This window comes from Dryobates pubescens, chromosome 20 (genome assembly GCF_014839835.1).
Source record: "Dryobates pubescens isolate bDryPub1 chromosome 20, bDryPub1.pri, whole genome shotgun sequence".
Classification (NCBI taxonomy): Eukaryota; Metazoa; Chordata; class Aves; order Piciformes; family Picidae; genus Dryobates; species Dryobates pubescens.
Genome location: NC_071631.1, coordinates 14,185,453 through 14,208,207, shown reverse-complemented (window position 1 = coordinate 14,208,207; position 22,755 = coordinate 14,185,453). Strand labels below are relative to the sequence as shown.

At 56.0% G+C, this 22,755-nt stretch overlaps 3 protein-coding genes across 4 annotated transcripts in view; 1 reads left to right on the top strand and 2 right to left on the bottom strand.

Moving 5' to 3' along the window:
- The window catches only part of RBFOX3 (RNA binding fox-1 homolog 3), a 189,503-nt gene extending 186,704 nt beyond the window's left edge, over nucleotides 1–2,799 (bottom strand). Inside the window, exon 1 of the mRNA XM_054170633.1 lies at nucleotides 2,579–2,799. The gene's annotated coding sequence lies outside the window, so the exon portion shown is untranslated. The remainder of the gene's footprint in view (nucleotides 1–2,578) is intronic.
- A 989-nt stretch (nucleotides 2,800–3,788) lies between these two features.
- CBX2 (chromobox 2) lies at nucleotides 3,789–8,726 on the top strand. Its single transcript, XM_054170954.1, has 5 exons — nucleotides 3,789–3,880; nucleotides 3,980–4,023; nucleotides 4,644–4,709; nucleotides 6,700–6,769; nucleotides 7,248–8,726. The coding sequence occupies exons 1-5, from the start codon at nucleotides 3,809–3,811 to the stop codon at nucleotides 8,604–8,606; spliced, it is 1,611 nt and encodes a 536-aa protein (XP_054026929.1). The 5' UTR covers nucleotides 3,789–3,808; the 3' UTR covers nucleotides 8,607–8,726.
- An 8,023-nt stretch (nucleotides 8,727–16,749) lies between these two features.
- On the bottom strand, nucleotides 16,750–18,846 carry CBX8 (chromobox 8). 2 transcript variants are annotated; one of them, XM_054170865.1, is made up of 5 exons: nucleotides 18,730–18,846; nucleotides 18,274–18,317; nucleotides 18,003–18,068; nucleotides 17,838–17,928; nucleotides 16,750–17,665 (listed from the first exon to the last, which is right to left on the bottom strand). In XM_054170865.1, the coding sequence occupies exons 1-5, from the start codon at nucleotides 18,796–18,798 to the stop codon at nucleotides 16,826–16,828; spliced, it is 1,110 nt and encodes a 369-aa protein (XP_054026840.1). In that variant the 5' UTR covers nucleotides 18,799–18,846; the 3' UTR covers nucleotides 16,750–16,825. The 2 variants fall into 2 exon arrangements, with proteins under 2 accessions (XP_054026840.1, XP_009896183.1); XM_009897881.2 differs by having other exon boundaries at nucleotides 17,838–17,904.
- Nucleotides 18,847–22,755: the final 3,909 nt, after the last annotated feature.

Below are 22,755 nucleotides of genomic sequence, written 5' to 3'. Positions count from 1 at the left end.
CATCTGGTGGATCCGGGCATGAAGATGGGAACCAAACATCCTGTGGGAATAGGCATGGTCCTGCTCCTCAGCCAGGGGTCTTTTCTCTGTCAGCCCCCAGGGAGTGGTCATGTCCCTCACTGCTGGGACAAAGCTTGACCCAACAGGCTGTTGCTCCTGGTGATGCCTAGACTTACCACACTTGTTCCTGCAGCCCTGCCCATGTGCCTGCTCTAAGCCCTCTAACCCACCAGAAGCACCATGGATTTCATCAGGAAAGTCTGATCTTTCAGTGAACACCTTCTGACAGCAAACCTCCACCCCATCATGACAGCCCCAACTGATATAACTAGGGATACACCGCATTCCTGGGATGTCTGGCATACTTGGGAAGAGCTATGAAATTATGTTCCACCAGATTAGTTCAGGACTCTGAGTCTCGTTTTTAAGATGCCAAAGGTTTTCTCAGCAACTGCTGAGTTTATTGGCTCCACTGTCATTTGGCTCAGCTGGAGCTGGGGAATGTGGCAGCCAAGCTATTTGCTGCCTGTTCCCAAGTTTCTCTGGCAAGGTGAAGTCTCTGTCAGAGACTAAGAACACTGAATTCAGCCTAAAGGCATTCGCAGAGGGAGATGCAATTTCGGCAGCAGTGGGCTGGTATCTCCTCCTGCACCTCCTGGGGAGCTCTGACCCAGCCAGCAGCCTCTGCAGCCCCTCCAGCCAGCCAAGCTCAGGGAAGTGCCCATCTGGCCAACTCAGCAGAAAGGGGACATCCCAGGATCTATAACCCCCCCACACCATGTTTCCCCTTGCAGCCCCAGCCCTCCTTGCCCTTAGTCCTGCTATGCAGCTGCTGGTCCAGGGGAGCTGGAGTCAGCAGCAGAAGGCAGGAGGTCAGTGGAGCAAGGCTCTCACAGACAATTATTTCATTTTTTTTATCGCTAAAACATCCCAAAATGCCAAAGAGAAAGCTGGGCAATGCTGGGCTGGCACCCCTGGCACTAGGAAGGGGCAGGTAGCTACAATTTCAGCAAGATCATTTTGCTATTGCCAAGCCCAAGTACTGCAACATAAAAGCTCACAAGCGTTTAACATACAAACAGATGCAGGGTTTTTAAATTCACTTCCTGTTTTTGCAAATCTTCAAAGCCACAAGTTCAGGCTTTTTTTAAGGCTTAGAGTGATTTGTTCTCTTCCTTTTTCTTTACTGAGAAAAAGTGGTATTTTTCATTTAACCACACAGCTCCATTAAAGACATTGAATGTGAAAACTGGGACCAGCCCAAGGAAGGTGCCACCCTGGAACCAGATGACAGCCAGGGCTCGGTGTGCTTTGTGCTCCAAAGAGACACGTGCTCTGCCCCCACCATTGCACACAGCTTCTAAACTACCCAAACTAACCTGCAGCTGCAAGCTGGGGAGAACTGGCAGAAAGCACAAAGCCCACTGCAGTCCAGGTGCTGATCAGGACTAGTTCCCAGCAAACCTCCAGGGATATAAAGGAGATTTCCAGTCTGCAGAGCCATGCAGCCCTTCTCCCCATGAGAGATGAAGGGATTTGGCTCCCCATTGACATGGAGGTGTGAGCAGGGACACAGACAGTGCTGTGGTTGCACAGCTGGAAATTAACTGGTTGAGACTGACCACGGAGGACTGGGGACAATGCTGCTGGCACAGCCCCACACCAGGCACCAGCCTTCTAAATACTGCCCACAGTCCCCAAAGAGAGCCCAACACCAAGGGCTGCTCCCATGTCTGACCCCCACCTTCCCTCAGGCTCAGCAAGCAGAGCATCTCCACACCACCAGCCTCCTCTTCTCCACACCAAGAAGCACCAGAGCAGCTCTTTCCATCCCTGTGACCTCACAGGGAGCTCCAGACACCAGCACCAAAGGGCAGCTGGGGAGAAGAGCCCACCTGGTACACCTGACTCGGGGCCCTTTTCCCAGCAAGGTTCACCTCTCGAGCTCACCCAGCATCACCTGACTCAGGACCCATTTCCCAGTGGGGTTGGTTGATGCCTTGCAGATCCTGGTGGCTGGGTGAGACCCACAGGCTGCTTCGCCCCAGCACGCTGGTCACTCGGGCCGGGGATGCCGACTGCGCGCACACGCAGCTCATGCGCAGCGGGACAGAGAGTCACACACATTTGCTGCTGCTTCCACCCCCCCCCCCCCCCCAAAAAAATTTAAGACGTGCTGCACACAAAGGGCAGAGCTGAGGAAAGGTAAATGAACTCTGAAAGAAAGCAGAAGTGCCACGCTGGGCTGCGTTTCTGTGTCACCTTCAGTTAGAAAATGCTTCCAGCAGTTCTGCTCAACGAACAATCACAGCGATTGTAAAAAGGAAACAATAAAACGTGACAGCGCTCGACCCAGGACAATTACTCGGTATTGACCCAGCACCCCAGGCACATCCACCGTCCTACAGCCCCCGAGCCAGCCCCGCTCCGTTAATGAAGCCACTATTTTCTCCCTTCATCATGCCGGGTCTCCCCAGCAGCACCATTATTCCCCGCAGCAGGGCCAGCCCAACGCACCAGCCTGCAGCTAAAAAAAAAAAACCAAAAAAGGCTTTTTTCTAAACCCAGTATCGCTTACCGGAGATGGCACTGCCGGGGGTCTGCGTAAGGCCCCAATGCCCAGGACACCCCATTGCCCGTCCAGGTCCCACTCAGCCCCTGCACGTTGCAGACACCCGAGTGCCGGGGCTACCGAAATTCATTCCCCGCTGGCTCCTGCACGGTTAATCGCAGGCTGCGGGCCGGCGGTTGTGAACTCCCTGAGGTGCTGACTCATCTTCTTCCATGCCTGTAGAGCACCATATTTCAGTGCTCCACGCCCACCGCGCCGTGCAGCAGCTCCGCACGCCGCCTTGCACGCCCTGCTGGCGTGCGGTGCCGCGGTGTGGCCCCTTAGCCCCGCACACGTTCATTAGAGCCGGGAGAGGATTCTGGGCCAGGCCATACCTGACTGTGACAGCGAGGTGGTTATTGACGCAACCGCCACCCTCTTGAGGACATTTTCCAATTTATTCCATTACAGCCAACTATCTCAAGCAAAAATAACGTGCCGCCAGCATCTGCTCCCAGCCCAGTAAGGGCTGGCAGGGGTGCATAGGCGACCTCCCCACTCCCATCCCATGCTTTGTCCCCAGGGGAGACCTTGGGCTGTCCAGGCACGAGGCCCAGGTCGTTGCACGCAGGACCAAGCAGGGGACCCTTCCCTATGCCGCCAAGCCCACTCCACCCCCCAACCCCAAACCCCGGTGCTGTCGACCCCCTCCGCTTCCCGCTCTCCCCGCACCTCCGCGCTGCCCAGCATCCCTCCCCACAGTACCTAGCATCACTGCCCAATAACACCCTCCTCGAGCTATGGAGCCCCTTCCCACGCCACCGAGCTCCCCCTTCCCCACCGAAACCCTCCCGCACTACCCACACCTCCTCCTCCGAGCTCACACACACACAGACAGGGGGACAAAGCCCCGGGCCGGGCCCGTCCCCATTGTCCCCGCTCCGGCCGGGCAGCGGCCACTCCCCCCTCCCGCGGGCAGGAAGAGGAGGGGTCGTGCGCAGACAATGCCTCCCCCCACTCCCCGCCCTCCGCTCCCCATTGGCCAGCGGGGAATTTGGGGAGCCCTCCCCACACCCCCTCCACCCTCACCCACCCCCCTCCCCACCGGGAGCGCGCACGCTGTATTGTGCCGGGGAGGAGGGGGACGCGCGCGGAGGATGGGGGGGGAGAAGGGGGGGGGCCCGCGAGTGCGCGGCCGGCATCGGGAGCGCGCCCGGGGGGCTCCGCTTGTGTGTGCGTGTGCGCGGGGCCGGGGCCATGGAGGAGCTGAGCAGCGTGGGAGAGCAGGTCTTCGCCGCAGAGTGCATCCTCAGCAAGCGGCTGCGCAAGGTGGGACCCCACACACCCCCTTTTCCCCGGCAGCCCCCACACACCCTCCGGCAACTCCCCGGCCACCGTTAACCCGCCTCTCTCCGTCTCTCTCTGTAGGGCAAGCTGGAGTACCTGGTCAAGTGGCGAGGCTGGTCCTCCAAGTGAGTGGAGCTGCGCGGTGCGGAGCGGAGCGGTGCGGGGGTGCACGGTGTGGGGGTGCCGCCCGGCCAGCCCCTTTTGTTCGGGTCGCGCTGCTCCTTTTGTTTACAAATAAGCGCGGCCGCGGCCCGGCCCTTCACCGCCACCGCGTGGGGCTTCGTTCCCCCCCCACCGCCACCCCCTTGTCCCCTCCCGCCACCGGGCCGGGTAACCCCACTCTGGAGCCCCTCGAACACCCCCTACCAGGCGCCCAGGCACCGGCCTCCTGCGCGACTGCCCGTTGAAACCGGAGCTCTCCCGGGATGCGCGGCGCTCGGATCGGTTCGCCCCGCGGCGGCGTGGTCGCTCCCTCCCCGATCTGCTTCCCCGGGCTCCTTTCCTGGCCACCCTGCGGGGACCGGCGTCCACCGATCCCTGTTGCGCAGCTGCCCCAAGTTCCCCACTGCAGGGATGTCCCCGTTTCCCCGTTGCAGGGATGCCCCGGTGCCCGCTGGACTCGGTCCCGGGCAGCGCGAAGGGCCCATTTGTCCTCGGATGAACTCCCCCCGGTGCTCGGCTGTTAAGGGGAGTGGTGGGGAGCACCAGCCCCCCACTCTCGCTCAGCCCGTATCTTCTGTTGCAGGCACAACAGCTGGGAGCCCGAGGAGAACATCCTTGATCCGAGACTCCTCCTGGCTTTCCAAAAGAAGTGAGCAAACGATAAATATTTCTAAGCAAACGATAAAGTCAATTAAGTTCTAATTGGCTGCGCGTGCGGTGGGAGTTGTGGCAACAACAGGCTGAAGCTCGCGGTGCCTTTTGTGGCACAGCCCTTTTGTTCACCTCCTGGAATCGCCGTTCAGGTCCACCTCGGACGGCTCTCCTGGGCTGGGGAAACACAAAGAATTTATGGCCCCGCTCACAATCTGGTTTTGTGCCGGTTGTACAATGGGACCAGCAAAGAGCTGAGGCTCCCCAGTCACAGCCTTGCTGTACTTGTGGGGCGACTGCAGGCCCTGGGAAGGCAGATGGCACCTGGGTACTGCGGAAACAGTGAGCTTGGAGGGCACCAAAATGTGTTTCTGGATAGCCTAGCTATAAGAGAGTGAGGAAGTAATGGGTGGGAGAAAATGGTGTCCTTGGTCAGGGGCAGGGCTAGTGCAGGTATTGCACACCAGGAACCACACATGGAACAGACTGCCCTGGAGGTGTCAAAAAAAACACATAGATGTGGCTCTTCAGGCCATGGCTTAATAGGCAGCAATGGTGTTGGGTTGACACTTGGGCTTGATGATCTTAAAGATCTTTTCCAACCCTAATTATTCTGTGATTCTATGGAGGTTAAAAACAGTAGCCAGCTGGCTACAGTAAGCACAGCACTGCCAAATGTTTTGTTTCCATATTAACACAAATCATTCAAGTTTATGATAGGATTTAATTATAACTTGCTTCTGGATCCATTTTCTCAATGAAGCCTTGTTCTCAGTGCAGACAGCAGCACGGCATTTAATCCACCCTATGTACCACAGCTCAACACTGTCCTTTCCAATCAGCTGCAAAATAGTCTTGTTACCTGAAATATTTCCAGTATCTCCACCTTGGGCTATGCATGGCTGTCAGCCTGTGCCACCATGTCCAGACCAAGCAGTTCAGCAGAAGAGAAACAAATCCAGCAAAGGGGAAACCTGTGGAGTTTCCAGGGAATGTGTTGGGGTTTGCCCCACACGGCTGTTTGGCACTGTGAGTGGAAGGGAAGCTCAGCTCTGTGAGTGTCTTAAGCAAGGGCAGAGTTGGGGTGGATGCTTCTGCTTGCTGTTGTACCAGAAAAACTGCAAATCTTGCCATGAATGGTAAGAGTTACTGGTCCAGAATGGGTAACACCACACGGTTCCAACTGCTGGAAGCTTCTTGTGGTGGGGATGCTGTTGTAGCAAGCAGTGGTGCTGGCAAAGATAGCAGAGCAGGGTTGGGAGCCCAGCCTCAGTTTACTCAGTGCAAGACAAGCAAGGAGTCACTCTCAGGGGACACATTACCAAACTGAGTGCCTGTCTGAAAGGCTTGTGACAGGCACCAGTGGGGCAAAGGGACTGGGAAGGTCCTGCATGGCAGAGGATTTTAGTTCTGTGAGCAGTCTGGTAAATACGTTTCAACCATGCATGCAGGTCAATCCCATGCTGTGTGCAAGAGAGTTTCTCTTTCACCTCTCCTTCAGTAAATGAGGGCAGGTACCTGCTGCTGAGCCACCTGGGCACCCTGATGTCCAGATACCTGTCCTTGATCTGCAACCACATTTTTTATCACTGTTTCCCCACTTTGGAGTTCTTTTTCTTGCATTGCATCACATTTACAACCCGAGTGTTCCAGTGACCTGTGCTCATCTCATAGGGTAAATGGTCCAGATGCCACATGGGGGAGGTTGTACTCTACAGATCCCAGATTTCCATACAGTTCTTGGGGCTTTTTAATTGCCCTGGAGTGTGATGTACCCATAGCAGTGTGGGTTCAAGTGATGTGCTTGGAGTCTGTTAAGTTCACACATTGGTAAGGGTTGAGGACATCTCCCAGCCACTGCTCAGATGAGCTGAGCCTTCAGCATCCCAAGCAAGAGGGGTTTTAATGACAGAAGAAAGGGAGAATCAGAGTAATTCTGGATGTTTTTTCTTCCCTGCAAACAGTGTCTTTAATCGTTGCTTTTTCAGGGAGCACGAAAAAGAAGTACAGAATCGGAAGAGGGGCAAGAGGCCCAGGGGCAGGCCCAGGAAACATGTGGTGAGTCCCAAGTGGTGGTGGAACTCCAAGGTTACAATGGCACTGGAGGGATTGTGGCCTTGGAAGGCACCAGCATGTCTGTCCACGGTGCAGGGTGTGGTGAACACTTGACCTCGGGAGGGTGGTGAGGACACAACAATGTCTGCTGACCCAGTGTCAGGGGCTTTGAAGATTGCAGTGATGGATGGGTGGATGAGGATGCTTGTGAGGAGGACACTTCTTCATTGCTGCTGTGGCAACAGCATAGGAAACAGTTACATTGCACAAGGGCCCTACTGGATATTGAAGCCTGCTCAGTTTTGTGCTGCACACTCCCTAATTCATTTCATGACAAAGGATGAGCAGATCAGATAATGTGGAGAAGGAGCCCATGTCTGAGGCACCTGGCCAGGCAATGCTGCAGGATTTGCAATGCCCACGGTGGTTCTTTGGTAATTTGTATTAATTCTTTTCACTGTTCCTCTCCATTGCTTCCCAGGAACCAGAGATGCCTACCAAAACAGCTAAGTCAAGTAGCTCCTCTTCCTCCACATCCTCCTCTTCCTCCTCCTCAGATGAAGAGGATGAAAGTGACCTGGAAGCAAAGAGAGGTCCCCGCAGCAGAGAGACTCACCCAGTACCACAGAAGAAAGCTCAGATCCTGGTGGCAAAGCCTGACATGAAAGACACTTCCAGGAAGAAGCGTGGGAGGAAACCTCTTCCCCCAGAACAGAAAGCAGCTCGAAGGACGGTGAACCTGACAAAGGTGCTGAAAACATCCCGGAAGGAGGTGGGTGGCAGCACCAAGCTGATGGGGAAGCTGCAGCCCCAGCACAGCTCACAGGGCTCAGGCATGGCCATGCTGAAGGACTCGCCAGGCACCTTGTCTGGGCTCAGCTCAGGGGGTTCATCTGCAGAAAACCTGTCCAACATGATGAAGAGTGGCTCCACGAGCCCAAACCGGGCCCAGATCAGTTGGCAGAGCTCCATTGTGCACTACATGAACAGGATGTCCCAAAGCCAGAATTCGGCAGAGACCTCTCCCCTGGGCAGGCTGGCACTGAAGTCGCAGGCATCCAGCAAGAGCGGCTTAGGCCTGGACTTAAAAATGAGGAACCAGAAAGGATCTGGGGAGCTTGGGCTGAGCACACAGGGACCCAAGACCACGAAGGCTCCTAACAGTGGTGCTGGAGGGGAGCAAAAATCAGGGTTTGCTGCAGGTGGCCAAATGCTGCACAATGGCAACAAGACACCAGCAAGCTCATCTGGGGCTGGCAACCAGCAGGCCTCCAGCCAGGAGCTGAACCTCCAAGCTCTAAACTTGCAGAGTGTCAAAAACGGTGTGAGCACAGCCAGTGGGAACAACCTTCCTCGGCACCATTGCAGTGCCCTGTCCAAAGGCTCTGGCGGTGGCACAGCAGCAAGCACAGGGGCTGGGGGCACAAAGGGCAGTGGCACAGCGGCTGCCGGGTTGAATGCTGCCAGCGCCAGTGCGCGCTCAGGGGGGGACGGTGGCAAGAACGAGAAGCAGGCACACCGAGCAGGTGACAGGGACTTGGCCAAAAGTGGCACAGCCAGCACACAGGAGGGGCACACAGCCACCGAGAACCGCAAGCCAGCTGCCCTCTCCGAAGTGAGCACAGGGGACGAGACCAGCTCCGATTCGGACCGGGATTCGGCGTCGTTCCCAGGCGTGGGTCAGAACATGTCTGTCTCTATCCAGACCAGCCAGGACTGGAAACCCACCCGCAGCCTGATCGAGCACGTCTTTGTCACCGATGTCACCGCCAACCTGATCACAGTCACAGTCAAGGAGTCTCCCACCAGCGTTGGGTTTTTCAACCTACGGCAATACTGAGCCCAGGAGCACAAGGGGAGGGAGAGAGGGTCCTTCAGCCTCACCCTCAGCTTTGCCCAGCTCTTCCACCAGGGTTTTCTTTCTTCAAGTGAATGCATGAGACCTGCTGGGACTCGTGTCCAGAGCAGCTTGGGAAAGACACGGTGAAACCTGCTCAGAACTGCCAGCGGGTCAATGGATCCCCCCCAGCTTCTACCTGTCCTCTCCAGAGCCAGTGCCCCAAACTGGTGCCATTCTCCAGAGGCAGGGGCACTAGTGCTGCTGGGCGTGATAGGCTGGCAAGTTTTGAGCCAGGCTTCACTGTATGCAGGTTTCTTTGCTTTACAGCTTGAAACAGCAGGTGACAAGTTCTGTGACCCTCTGGCAGCAGGCAGAGGGTGTGGAGCCGCCGTGGGCCAAGCTCCTATTTGGGAGAGGAGAAGTCGATCCCTTCCTTGGGGTCCCCAGAATCTGTTTGTAAGGTGTGGGGAGTTGCAAGTCAATCCAAATGAGGCAGCCACTGCTCCCAGCCCTTGAGGGGCTGTTGGGGAATGGTTGCTGATTGGGGGTTTTTCAGGGTATGTTCAGCCCAGCCACCCCCCTGGGCAAGGTCACTTCCAATGATGGTGAAGCCCACGTTTCTGTTGTGCTTTCCAGCTGATAGGGAAATGTTGTTTACATTTTTTATTAAGGAAAATCCTTCTTTTTATTTTTTTTTAAAGGGAGGGGAATAAACCCAGTCTAGGGAAGACTCAATCCTGGATGCCACTGATGAGATGGCCATCAAAGGTGCCTCTTTAAGAGCCAGGGGCTGCTGGCAATGGGTACCTCCTTGTTGCCCTGGGAAGGTCCTGCCCTGGGAGTCACTGGCTTCTTTGTAGAAGAGATGACTATGAGAGGAAAGTAAAGCCCAAACTGCTGTGCAAGCCCAGGAGCCCCAGCACTGCTCCTCTGCCTTGTCCCGGCATCACCAGCATCCCCCCACCCTGCTCAGCAGTTTCCAGGCACTTGCAGGGACCGAGCTGAGCAATATTGTTTTGAGTCTTGCAGAGCACATGAACCCTTCCAGCAGCAGGTAGGTTGGTCCTTGGGCTGCCTGGCGTCTGCAGGGTCACTGCTCTGTTCAGCTACAGCAGAGTACCCAGGCAGAGACAGGGTGGATCAAGCCCTCTGTGCTGGGAACCCAGCTAGAGCCATCCCTGGATGCTCACTGGGTTTGACTCCCACTGACCATCCATGTTTCTCTCCAGTCAAAGGGCTCTGAAGCTGCTTGAGAACGCCTGTATGGGTGGTCTGGAGCAGTGGGAAGGGGCGGGAGAGGAGAGGGAGATGGGACACAGCTAGACAGTGGCAACAGTACCTTGGGAGGAGCTGGAGGGCCTGGGGGAGCCCCTTTGCCTTTAACCTGCCAGCCTGTGCCCTTCACCAGGGGGTTCACTTTGGCTTGTAATTGCAACCCATAATGGCTTTTTCATGGAGATCTCTTTCCCTGCTGTAGAACTCTCTTACAAGCCAAAATTAGCAGCAGTAGTTCAGGCAGAGTTTAGTAGCATTTGAGGTCATTCTAAGTCTGTTAATGCTGAACTCCTCGGGGGAGCTATGAAGCCTGCAGTCTGCCCAGCCTCAGTGTGTGGTTTGGGCTGTCCCATCAGCGTGGCTGCTCAGTGTGTGTGTGAACAGACTTCACTTCTGGGGTGGCTCCCTGCCAGGTGACAGACCTGGCACCTAGAGAAGCATCTCACTGCCACAGGCAGGGGCACTCATAGTGTCATCACACGGGGGTGTGGAGGCAAATGGACCAAAATGGGCATGCAGGTACTTCTGCCCCCTCCAGTTATCAGCCTACTGCAGTCATGTTTGCTGTTGCTGGCTGGGAAACTTCTCGGGGAGGAGGAAAAGTCCATAATGGCTGCACGTGTTCCTGGTTATTCAAAGGATGTATGGTCACTCCCTGAGCTTCAGCTGCAGCAGGTTCATGTGCTCCAGGGATGCTCTCACTTATCTTTGTATTTAATGCCCAGCCATGACTTTGTTGTGTTGCAGAGCTGAGTCTGGCATCCTGCATGGGCCAACAATGTGCCAGTGAGCTGGGGCAGGTGAAGATGTATAGCTTGCCTTGCAGCAGGACCTGTGCAGGCTTCTCAGCCAGCTCCAGTTCTGCCCCAGTGTGGCTAGACAGCCTTGAATGTCACCTTGTCATGGTATCAGGTGGCCTGGGGCAGAGGCTTGGCAGAGGGCTGGGGCAGCCCCGATCTACTGCTGGTCACCATTCCCAGCAACACACTGTGCATTGTTCTGCCAGGCAAACAGCTGAGAGGGGAGGAGGGAATACCCATGGAGGAGGTTCCCAAGGATGGAGTTTCTGTTAAGCTCCATGATGCCAAAATGTCATGGTCTGTGCTGTTTACCTTCTAGTTTTTAACTTTGCCAAATGAGCTACTGTTGCTTTGAACAGTCCAAGGAAACATTGGCCTATGTTAGCAGAAACAGATGCTCCAGGCATGGTCTCTGCTGGATGTGCTTTTGTGCTGGGGATGCAAGCGTTTTCGGTGGAGAATCAAGGAATTTGGGAGCACCAGGGTAATGTTCTTCCTCACACACACACACACACCAAATGTTTGCTACTTGGCCTTTACAAATCCAAACTGAAAGACAATGTGCCTTTCGGACCGTCCTTATCTCAGCCTCGTCTGTGACACCGGTCCCACCACAGGTTTGTGCCTATGCAAAGCAGGATGGTCACAGGGTCCTGAGGACAGCTGTCATGCTGATGGGGTGAGGTGCCCTGGTCCCCAGAGGGACACTCAGCTGTCATGCAGAACCCTGCTGCAGGTGAGGGATGTCCACAGAGGGGATGCCAACCAGGCAGAGATGCTCTTACCTCAATTGGACATGTCTCTAAGAGGGGAAAAAAGCATCTGAGGATGCTCCAAGAAGGGGCTGGGCACCAAGTGTCCACAGAGGGTGCAGGAGACTAGTTGTGTCAATGGGTGCTGTGCTGGCTGCACGCCAGCTCCAAGACAGCTGCTCTTTCCAGAGCCCCTGTCAAATCTCACACTTGTTTCTCCAGGCAGGAGCTTGCTTCTGCCTCCTGACCTGGGCTTGTACCCAGGAGAACTCGATGGTGAGCACTCTCCTGCATCACCCACTCTTCTCAAACATATCCCCTCATGCTAGCAGCAGGACTCTGCTGTCACCACTTGCTATTGTGCCTTTTGCTCACCAGCTGGTTCAATTCCAAAGGTCTAAGGATGGTGAAAATGATCATCTAGAATTTTTTTTTGACCTCTGCCTCCTCCTTGCATCCTGCCCCAGCCCCTTCCTGACCTCGTGGTTCAGGATCTGGGCTCTCCCAGCAGCACTAAGGTGTCTGTGAGCGGTTCCTGTTGGAGTTTGCCTCTCAAAGACACATTATGTGAGTGATTTACTGTAATCTTTTGTGGACAGGGGTTGAAAGCCAGTGCAGACACCGTTTACCAGTCACAACCATTAGCATTCAAGGTCTAGCTTTTTCTTTTCTTTTTTTTGGGGGGGGTAGGGAGGGGCTGGTTTTTGTTGCTGTTGGATGTTTGATTTTTGTTGTTGTTGATTTGTTTGGGGGTTTTTTTTGAGTTTGCTGCTATAGGTTGGAGTGTTCAGCCATGTGCCCAACAGCCAATTAAAGGTTTGTCACTTGTCATTTTCTAAGGGGTTTCCGATGTGGAAAGTCCTGCAGTATTTGTATATTGAATGGATATTTTCTCCAGGCATAATCTGGTTAAGCATACTTGTTGTTTTCCATTGGACTGGAAGAGGTGGCCCATTCAGCCATCTTCTCTAGAAACTTAGTCTATTTTTATATATATATTTTGTACCAAAAAAGAAGAAGAAGAAGAAAAAAAGAAAGGGAAAGAAACAAACAAACAAAAAAGGCAAACCACCAACTGGAATTCCTGAAGGGATGGGGATAGTTTAGGGGGGCTTGGTTTGGGTTGAGTTTCCAAGCTGGATGTGAAGGGCTTCAGAGCCGGTACGAAGGTTTTGTGTTCTTGAGGTGGGTGAAAACAACCAATTGTTCATTGTAACTTGTGCCAGTCACTGGTCTGATTTGTATGTTTTAATTAAAGAGAGAGCCAAATCGTTCCTGTATGACACTTATAATTGCTTTAAACTACAGCTGTTTGTTTGCTTTTATTTTCAGAGAACAAAAGTTGGGAGATGTTATTACCCTGGGAAAGCGTTAAGGGCTTTGTGGAGCTGGATGGGCAGCCAGCCTGCTAAGCAATGGGGCTGGGGGCCCACACTCCCCACCCCCGCGGGGCCCTAGCCACCCTTCAGGCACCTCACTCACATTTTGTGCGGTGGGTTCTAGTGTGGACCAACCGCCTTCGGGCTGCTTTTAATTTATTTGCAGGAAAACAGTAGGAGACTGTCACCTCGGGTGGGTTTGGGGGTTTTTTTTGGTATAACTTTTCCACTGCTCCTTTTTAGCATATCAATAAATATTTTTTTAAACTTTTCAGCCCGGTGTGGTCACTGCTGTAGGAGCGACCCCTCCTCCCATCCAAACCCTCCGGGCTCCTGCCTAGTTCCCCCACTCCCCGGGGCTGCCGCTCTCTTGTGAATCACGTCCCCAACCACCGCACCCCGAGAGGATGTTCTGTCCCTACCCTGGGGGTACAGCAGGACCCCCCCCGATGGACGGAGAAGGCTGAGGGGAATCCCCCTCCCCGCGAGGATGCAGGCAAAATGCAGCCCACTCTGGGCCCCGGCACGTACCGGAATACAGTCGGGCTCCGCGGCGGGAGAGGGGTTCAAACGTTCTCAGCCCAAAAGCCCGCCCGGCCGCCGTGCGCGGGGCTTCGCCGTCGGGAAGTAGCTGAGCTCCCCGCCCCGGCACTTGGAGTGGAGTTGGCGGGGGAGTGGGGGGGTGATGTGTGTGTATCTGCCAGCCGTTCGCCCTCCTGAGTCCCTCTGTCCCTCCACCCCCCTCCATCCCACCCGTCCCGGCGGGGCCCCGCCGTGGCCCGTGTGAAAGGTTCCCCCCTCCCCGCGGAGCCAGGGGTGAAAGCCGCCATTGTGCGGCCCTTTCTCCCGCTCCTCCTTGACACTCATTTTCCGCGCCCAGGCGCTGACAGCTCCCATAATGCGGGGTCCGCGCCTTTCACCCGGCCGAGCAGAAAAAGGAGGTTAATGAGGACATGGCTTAAAAAAAAAAAAAAGACACCAAAACCAGCGCCACAACCACCACCTCCCAACCCCCGCTGTCCTCCGCCTGCACGCCCCGGGGGGAGATTTGAATCCAAAAGCCGCCGCGCCCCGGCCCGCACCCCCGCCGCGCTGCCCGCCCCGTCGGAAACATGGAACGGCAGCCCCAGGGCCGAGACCCATGTTCGGACCGCAAAGCGTCAGCCCCGGGCCTGCTACGGGAGCAGAACTGCACCCGTCGCCTAGTATGGGCGCAGCAGGACCCCCAGAAGGTACGGTCCCAACTCTCCCCGTGGGCAGCCCAGACTCCTCCCGCCCCGTCAGGTGTTGGTCCCGGCACAGCCGCGGCTCCTGGAGGCGATGTGAATGTGAAGGGAGGGATGCGATGCCGCCCACCCTTTTGGGGCCCCACTGCTCACCCTACGATGCTCCAGCTCCCCCTTCCCCCAAGGTCACAAAGGGAAGACAGAGACGTTTCTATTTACAAAGTATATATTTAAACTCACATAAAAAGCAGGTCTCATGGACATTCACGGCTGGCAGAAGACACGTAGTTAAGCTTCACTTCTGAGACTGAGTTTTAGCCAAATCTTGGTTTTGTACAAGTCTTAGATTTAAATAATTCACACACACACACACACACCCTCCACACATACACACTCAGTATATACGTTGCTATATACATACACACATATACACCCACATGTATGTCTTGCTCCATATAAGTGTGTGGCAGGACACACAGATACACAGGGCCAGAGAAGAGCACACCAAATCCCAACTGTGTCCTGGCAGGAGCACGACTCCAAAGGGAGTCTTCTGCAAAAGGGAGGTGTCCACCAGCCTCAGGAAGATTGGGAAACTCCATCCCATCACCACCATTCCTCTGACAACAGACATGTACCTTGTTGGCTGCCCCTGGCACCAGCACTGAAACCAGCACATTGGTTCTTTGTACAAACCAAGTTAAAAATCTCAATTTTACAAAATATGCCTTTAAAAAAAAAGGAAAGAAAAGAAAACCAACAAAAGTAACAACAGACCTCACTGACATGGCTCCCTTTGTACAGTCAACAGAGCACCATCCTGACAGGCCATCTGACAAAGGTCCCAAAACAAGCATGGGGCGTGGGACCAAGCAAAGTGGGGCTGCAGATAGGCCCAACAGTGGAGGGCTGCTCTTTTGCCCCATCTCATTTTCCAGCCCAGCAAGCCCCCAGTGCTGTCACCCACTATAATCCCCCCACCCTCCAAAACCAGGAGCCATTGGGAGCTCAGCTCAGAAAGATGAGGATGACCTGGCCCAGCCCTAGCCAGATTTGTGCTTTCCAACTCAGAGAGATGCTCAGCCCAACACATCAGGACAGGGACACCTACTCCACCTCAACCAAAAATCACAACATAGGGGAAGGTCCTGCTCCCTACGCAGCTCAGGCTTCAATCAAACTAGGAGAGAAGGAGTGACCAGAGCAGGAGGCTGCAAACCACCATGTTCACCCCACAGCTCACTCCTGCTGCACTTTGTCCAGAGCCACAAAACCCCACAACCATGCCCTGCCCAAGCCCAGGGAGGAAACCATGAGGGACCTCCAGAGCCAGGAGAAAGAACACCACGAGATCAACCAGAAAAAGCCACCCGAGTCAGCAAGGCTGCTGCACACAGGAGTATTTCGCCTTTTGGCTATTGTTTAACTAGCCTCAGAAAAGGGAAATATTTATTGTCCCTGAATGCATAAAGATGGCTCTGGGATTTGTCAGAGATGTATATATCACAAAACATTTTATCTGGAGTCTTCCAACAGCATGAAACAAAATGTATTTTGGGGGGGAGGGGAGGGGGGTGGGATTAAAATAATAATAATCCATTTTCTATAGCAATATAAAGCATCTAAATATGGGCAGTGACATGCTACCCTCCCAAACCTCTCTGGCATTTCAGGAATGTAAACAGAGGGGGGGGGGGGGGTGTTAAGATGATGATTTTTTTTTTCCTAGTGGGTGGGGGAACAGAATCAAGCTACCAGACAAAATGAAAACAGATTCTCAGCTCAGTCCCATCTCCCACAACTGCTACGACAACTCTATTAAAGTGCATTTCAGTATCACCCCTCTTCAGGAACCTTACACACACAAACCTCCTCTTCCTTCGCAAGAAAAGGTTAATTCAAGTTAATACTCCCCTAGAACACTTCGAGCCTTTTGATGGGATTTCTGCTTCCCCCCCCTCCCCCCTCAACTCTTGTAGCAACATTGTTTTTATTCCTTTTTTCCTGTGAAGACTGGAAACGGCCCCCTCCCCAACAACACTGTAAATTCAAGTGCTTAGTTCAGCTGTCAAGGGCAACAGTTCTGGATACAGCACACTTGATTGTACAAGCAACACCTCATAATCACAATCAAGAAATCAGGGCGCTTCGCCCTCTGAGGACAGGGAGGAGGAGAGGGGGGGGTGGTGTAACACTTTCCCCCTCCACCATCCATAGCATCATATGAAAAATAACAGTTAAAACAAACAAACAAAACAAAACAAAACAAACCCAGAAGGTAATTAGCTATGAACATCGTTATGTACACCGGCTCCTGCAAGAGATGCATGAACTCTGTTAGTTCTCAGTTTTATTGTCCTTTCTAAGAGCAACTGAGCAGTCACTGTTGTCTCCATTTAAATAAAACAACTCAGAGTTGAAATATATATATATATATATAAGCTTTTTTTTTTTTTCTTAAATAACATATTTACATCTAATAGAAAATATAACTCTAGAGATAATCTTTCCAACAAAATGTAAGACATGGAAAAAACAAAACAAAACCAACCAACAACAACAACAAAAAAAAACCAACCCAAAACCAAATTCAAATGAATGAATTAATGAATTTAGGACAGTTTCTAAATCCTCTCCAGGACCAAAAAAAATAAAATAAAATATATAAAACAGAAAAAAAAGAAACAAAAATAAAGGGGAAAGAGAAAAAAAAAAGGCCCACCAAGCTCTAACCAAGCTTTTGTCTGGATCTGAGTGAAGAAAACCCCAGCACCATCTCCAACAAACTCATCGCTTCTCTTTAAAGAATCCTTGGTCCGTGCTGCTCTCCTTGATGGTGACGGTCAAAAAGTTAGAGGTCACGTCAGTTACCACCACCTTCTCCAGGTTGTTGAGAGAGGGGCTCCAGGATTCCTCCTCGGGGTCCCCCAGGATCCTAGAGACGGGGATCCTGGCAATGAGGGAGGGTCGTCCCGCCTGGCCCCCCACACCATCACGGTACAGGCTGCCCACACTGCCTGGGTTCACTGTGCTGTGCAGCAGCTTGGGCCCGCCAGGGTCTAGCCCCCCCTGCCCCTTGGGGTCCAGAAAGTCTGCCCGGTGCTTGGCCAGCCGCGGAGGGTAGGTCTCGGCAGCTCCCAGTTTGGCGCCCACCTCAGCTCGGTTGGGGCCAGGCAGGGTGCTGGGGAGGTCAGGGTCCTGTCGCCGGGCCAGCTGGATGACACTGTGTCCTGAACCAAACTTGGCCGCCCCTGCTGCTGCCTCCTCCATCTTCCTGGCCTTCAGGTAGTCTCCCATCTTGTCCCCTGGGTCCCCCAGTTTCCTCTTGGAGGCATCCAGAGTCTCCGCCAGGTCCTTGTAAAGCTCCTTCCTGGGCTTCGGGCCTCTCTTTTTGGGGGTCTCCCCAGGTTTCTCCTCCACACGAATCACCCGGTCCCGGATGCCATCTGCTTTGGGGGTGCTGGTGCTGGAGCTGCTCTGGGGGGGCAGGGCTATGTTTCTCAGTCCTTCCCTAGCCCTGGACGTGGAGCCCAGTTCCTGGGGGGACCTGCCAGGATACGGCACCCGGATCCCCCGGGAAGAGTCACTGCGGAATTCATAGGTTTTGGCTTTTGCTTTTGCCTGGGCCTGCAAAGAAGATAAATCACTCAGTGACTTTATTATCCTGCCATCCAGCTGCGTAATTACAAGTCACAAGACAAGGGAGTCTCGTGAGTTTCAAGAAGCACCCTTGCAGGATGGGGAGGGACCCCCAATCCTTACTATGGTACTGGCACATGCAGGGCTCCAGCCACCTTACCTTTAGCAGGAAGGTTTTGGGCTTGGGACCTCGCTTTTTGGGCCCATATAGCTCCATTTCTCGCTCCCTAGAGGTGTTAAAAGAACCAAAGCTTCAATTCAGCATAGCTACAAGACAGCCACATATTTACAAGCACAAAAGCTAGAGCTAGCAAAGGCCTTGTACCTCTCCTCAAAGGCTGCAAGCAGCCGGGCATCTAGGATGTTCTCCTCGGGTTCCCAAGTGCTGTACCTGAAGCGGGGGAGGCACAGAGAGGGGGAAGAGTGTGAGAAGCCAGAGTGGGAAAATATTAAATAAAAATTAAAAACACGGGGCATAAAGGAAGGGCCCCATGTTTCCTTTCTGCTACAATGGGAGTACAGGTTTGCAGACAGCCAGCTCGCCCCAGCTCCCCTCCAGTTTCCCCCAGCAGACTATGGCCCAAAGGCCCACTTACTTCTGAGACCAGCCCTTCCATTTGACCAGATATTCCATCCGCCCCTGCAGATGCAAAGAGGTGGGAGGGGGAGAAGAAATAAAATATAAATATGCATGGAGAAAAAACCGCGATAAACGCCCGCAACAAAAGGTATGACCCGCAATTCCACGCGTGCAAGAAAACACAGGGGGTGCAAACACGCGAGGAGAGGGGGATGCATGAAAAATACTGTAATAACGATCGCAAAAAAAATAAATTAAAGAGACCGGGGTGCAGAAGGGTGAGCGGGCAGCAGCAGAGCACGCCCGAGCGCCCGGGCATGCGGCGGGGAGAAAGAGCCGCCCAGCCGCAACCGGGCCGGGGCTGGCGGCGGCAGGGCCCGGTGTAAAGGGTTGTGGGGGGAGGAAGAGTCGCGGTAGTGGGGGGGCGATGGAGCTTCGTGGAGATGGTGATAAGGGTGGAGGGGGCACTTACTTTGCGGATGCGGCGCTTCAGCAGGGCCTCGGCCGCGAAGACTCGCTCCCCGACGGCCGAGAGCTCCATGTTTACGCAGCACAGAGGCAGCCGCCAGCGCAGCCCAGACCATAATACTCCGCCCGCTGACGTCAGCGCCGCGGCACCCCCCCTCGCCGTTCCTCCGCCTTTTTTTTTTTTTTTTTTAAACACACCCCCCCCCCCGTTGTTGGAATATTCCGCCCGAGCCGCATTGGCTCACGCCACCGGCCCGCCCAGCCCCGACGTGCGTCGCGTCCTCAATGAGCGACGGGGCGGGACACGGTGGGAGGGGGACACACGCCCCTTAGACACGCCCAGACACGCCCCTCCAAGCCACACACCTCCTTTCCCAGGGGTACCAATTTGGGGGGAACACAAAGAAGCTCCTAGGAGGCATCACCCTTTGCCCCGTCCCCAGGTCTGAGAAAGGCGATGGCGGCAGTGGGGGTCCTTCCTCAGGTTCTGCCTCGAGTCCCCCTACTCGCTCCGCTGCTACGGTGGAGCGTGTCTCGATGACCATCGTGATCACCCGTGGGAGAGCCCACGGTGGGTCTAACCTCGAAGATATAACTGTGGCTGCTCTCCGGTAAAGGACATCGTGTGGCTGCTTTGACTCGGGGCTCAGGACCCCGGTCGCCGTCGCGATCACTCGTGGGAGAGCCCACGGTAGATCTAATACCGAAGATGTGTATGTGGCTTCTCTTCATTAAATGAAACTGTAACTGCTGTACCCCGGAACTCCGGTCTGGCTCCGGTTTGCTGACATAGGGGTGCTGGGTCACCCGAGACTGGGACAGCTGCAAGACTATCTCCTCCGTGGAGGTTCTTTCCTTCCTCCCAGCCTGGGATGCTGCCTGGGACGAGCCACGGACCCCGGGACCTGGAGCGGGAACCAGATGGCACCAGCATTGTCCCCGTCCTGGGGATCGTTTTCTCCCGTGGGCTCCTGCCTGCCTCCACGAAGCCCTCTTCCAGTGGCTGTCACCAAATCACCAATTGTCCTGCAGTGGGTTGGGGACACGGGTGGAGGTCCTGGCCCCCCGTGGGTCAGGTCTCCGTGGACAAAGCCCTCCTCCCGCCGCCTCTGATCGGGGTGAAACTGAACTCATGGGAGGAGATGGTACATTTCCACGTCGCGACTCCCGTGGGCTCTCAGCCTCATGACTACAACTCTGCACTCCACGGGTTTTGCATGGCACAGGGCAGGTGCGGAGGGGCCGGCGGAGGGAACGCATCCCTCGATCCCTCCCGGTCCCCGGCCAGGGGCGTCCTGGGGAGATTTTCGTTAATAACGAATTAATCATTGTTAATTAAAGCGGCTCGCGGGCACAGATCGTGAATTGCCGTGAATCCCGCTCCCAGGAAAATGCCTTATAGCAGACCCGGGGGCATCGGGTGAAAATCCTATCCCGAAGGTGGTCGAGGAATGGGGATTCGGGGGTGCAGATCGTCCTGCCGGGCCCGTTGATACCGGAACCGCCGCCTCGTCCTCTGTTTGGGACTCCCAAGTGAGCCCCACGTCCGTGGCCATGGGGCCGTTGCAGCCCGCAGTAACGGGCGTTTGCCCTACGCCTTCGCTGTCGGTATCCCGGTGCATGTGGGATGTGCCCTCCGGAGCCGAACCTCCCCACACCGGGGAGCCCTGAAAGACCGCGGAGGTCCCGGCTGAGCAGCCGCCTCTACCTTGTCGCCTGCGCGGAGCTCCGTGGAACCCCACGGCCGCGCGTGGGGAAGGAAAGGAGAGAGACCCCGGCTTTATTGGCTCCTGCGCGGGTATCACCGCGCCGCATCCGCCTCCTGGACCTACGCGGGACCCGCGCAGTGCCGGTCTGTCCGCAGGGGGAGGGAGGGGGCGGGCAAGGAGAAAGCGAAACGTAAACGAGAACGGCGTGGGGAAAGCAGCGGGAAGCGACCGCCGCTGCGTGGGGATCCAGACGGATTTCCCGGGCCGTGAGCTAACCAGAACCGGGGCTACGGCCACTCGCGGGGGGCTTGGCCCGGAAGGAGAAAAAGGACAGAGCCGACCAGGCGCCGCGGGACGAGGCAGCGGCGGGCGGGACCGGCTCCTGCTCTCCCAGGGCAGTTCCTCCCGCTGCCGGCGGGGGACCGGGGACCACCGGGCCGGGGGCTAAGGACGCTGCGGGGAGGTCCCACTCGACCGCCCGGGCTACAGGGAGGAGGAGCGGACCCCGAGCACAGACTGCCCTCCACGGTTCTGAGGTCAACGGCAGAAACTGCTGGGGCTCCCCACGGACACTCAGCTGGGGGGGGTGCCGCTCGCCCCCGCGCGCCCTCCGCCTCCGCCGGCCCCGTCCGTGCCCAGCCCTGCCCCGGGGGTCCCGGGACTCGGCAAGTACTTGGGGACGGTTCCGGCCCGGCGAGGGCATGTGACGCCATGGCAAACCCCGTTTCCACTCCATTCGACACCGAATCCTCTACCTCAGCCGCCGGATCTCCGCTCCCCGGGTCCGCACTCGTGCGATGAGCTTGTCGGGGCTCAGCTGGCCCCTGTGGGGCAGACTGCCCGCCTCCCTCCTCGTTTCTCTCGGTGCGGGGCGTTTCCACGGCTGCGAGCTTTTCAACGAAACCGGAGGCCTACTGCCCCTCCCGGGGCCGCGCGTGGGGGCTGTGGGGCGAGCACGCGTGTCCCAGCGCAGTTGAGCCGGGGACGGCGGCGGGACGAGGGGGTAGCTGGCTGCAACCCAACCGCCGCCACGATTGATCCCAGTGCCGCGGCCGGGCTCCTCCCCGGATTTTCCCGTACGCTCCACTGACCGTGTTTCAGAAGCTGCTCTGCCCCACGGACACCAGCATCCGAGACCATTAGGATCTGGTCCAGCTCTTGGTCCTGTCCGGTACCCCGGGCCGTTGAGGATGCCGGTGTCGGTGGGAGACCCAGTTACACCACAGTCGAGTTCCCACGTGTCCCCTTCTCCTGGGAGACGTGACAGTGGCCCCAACGCTGCGACCACGGAGGCAAGTGTGGGCAGAGCGAGTCGCCACCTCCGCAGAATCTCAGAGCCTGTTGGTCCCCGAACTGATCCGACGGCCGGGCCGGACCTCGTGTCCCGGGAGTGGCATCCCGCAGCCCGGGTGGCCGTGGCTATCTCTGGGCAGGGCAGAGCATAACCTGCAGTCCCATTCCACACGATCTCCCTGCGTGCGTGGACGCACACCCCGCACCTTCGTGACTGTCTCCGGATTGCCGATTATTCCCCCCACCTGGTTCGGCTCCCGGCTTCCTCTGGCCCACTCCGATTCACGAGCTGAGGTAAAAAACGATTCCCTCCACCCGTGGCTGAACGAAGCAGGTATGAGCCTCGGGGCAAATTCACGGCACCCCGCACCGGTGCCGGGCCGTACCCGTGGGGCGGGTATGGATTCGAGGACCCTTCGGCCCCCCGACCCCTTGCCCTGCCTAGGGCGGGGAGCAGCCCCCACACCGGCAACTCTGCCTTTTCGTTTTCGAGCACCTGGGGGCGAAGTGAGGAGGCAACGACTGGTCTAGGACTGAAGCATCTGCACCCCACGCGGGACGGGGAGGACCGGAGCCCCCGGAATCAAGGGCAGTCCCAGACACGGGGCCATACCCAGATCTGCAGTCACACGTGGACTTGTTACCACTGAGACCGGCGCGCCTTCTGTCCCTATTTCTTCCCCTTGGGGCACCACGGCGCCTTTGGCTCCGACCCCCGACATTTCCCACTGCCGCCGTGGGGGGCAGCTGTCCGGGACGCGAGGGTGGCCGGTCCGGGGACGGGAGATCTCGGGGTTGCCCGAGAAATGGCGTCACACCAGGGCTGCTTCTTCCCACTCCCAGGAATTCCCGTGTGAGGACTTCTTCATGTCAACGTGTTTGACAGAATTCAGCCCTGAGCAGGGCTTCCCCGGCGGCCAGATCCCGGATGAGCGGGGAGAGAGCAGACGGACGAGGACAGTGCGGGAAAGGTGCGGTCAGGGTGTGCCGGGCTGGCAGCTGGGACAGGCAGGACCGGGAAGGCTTCC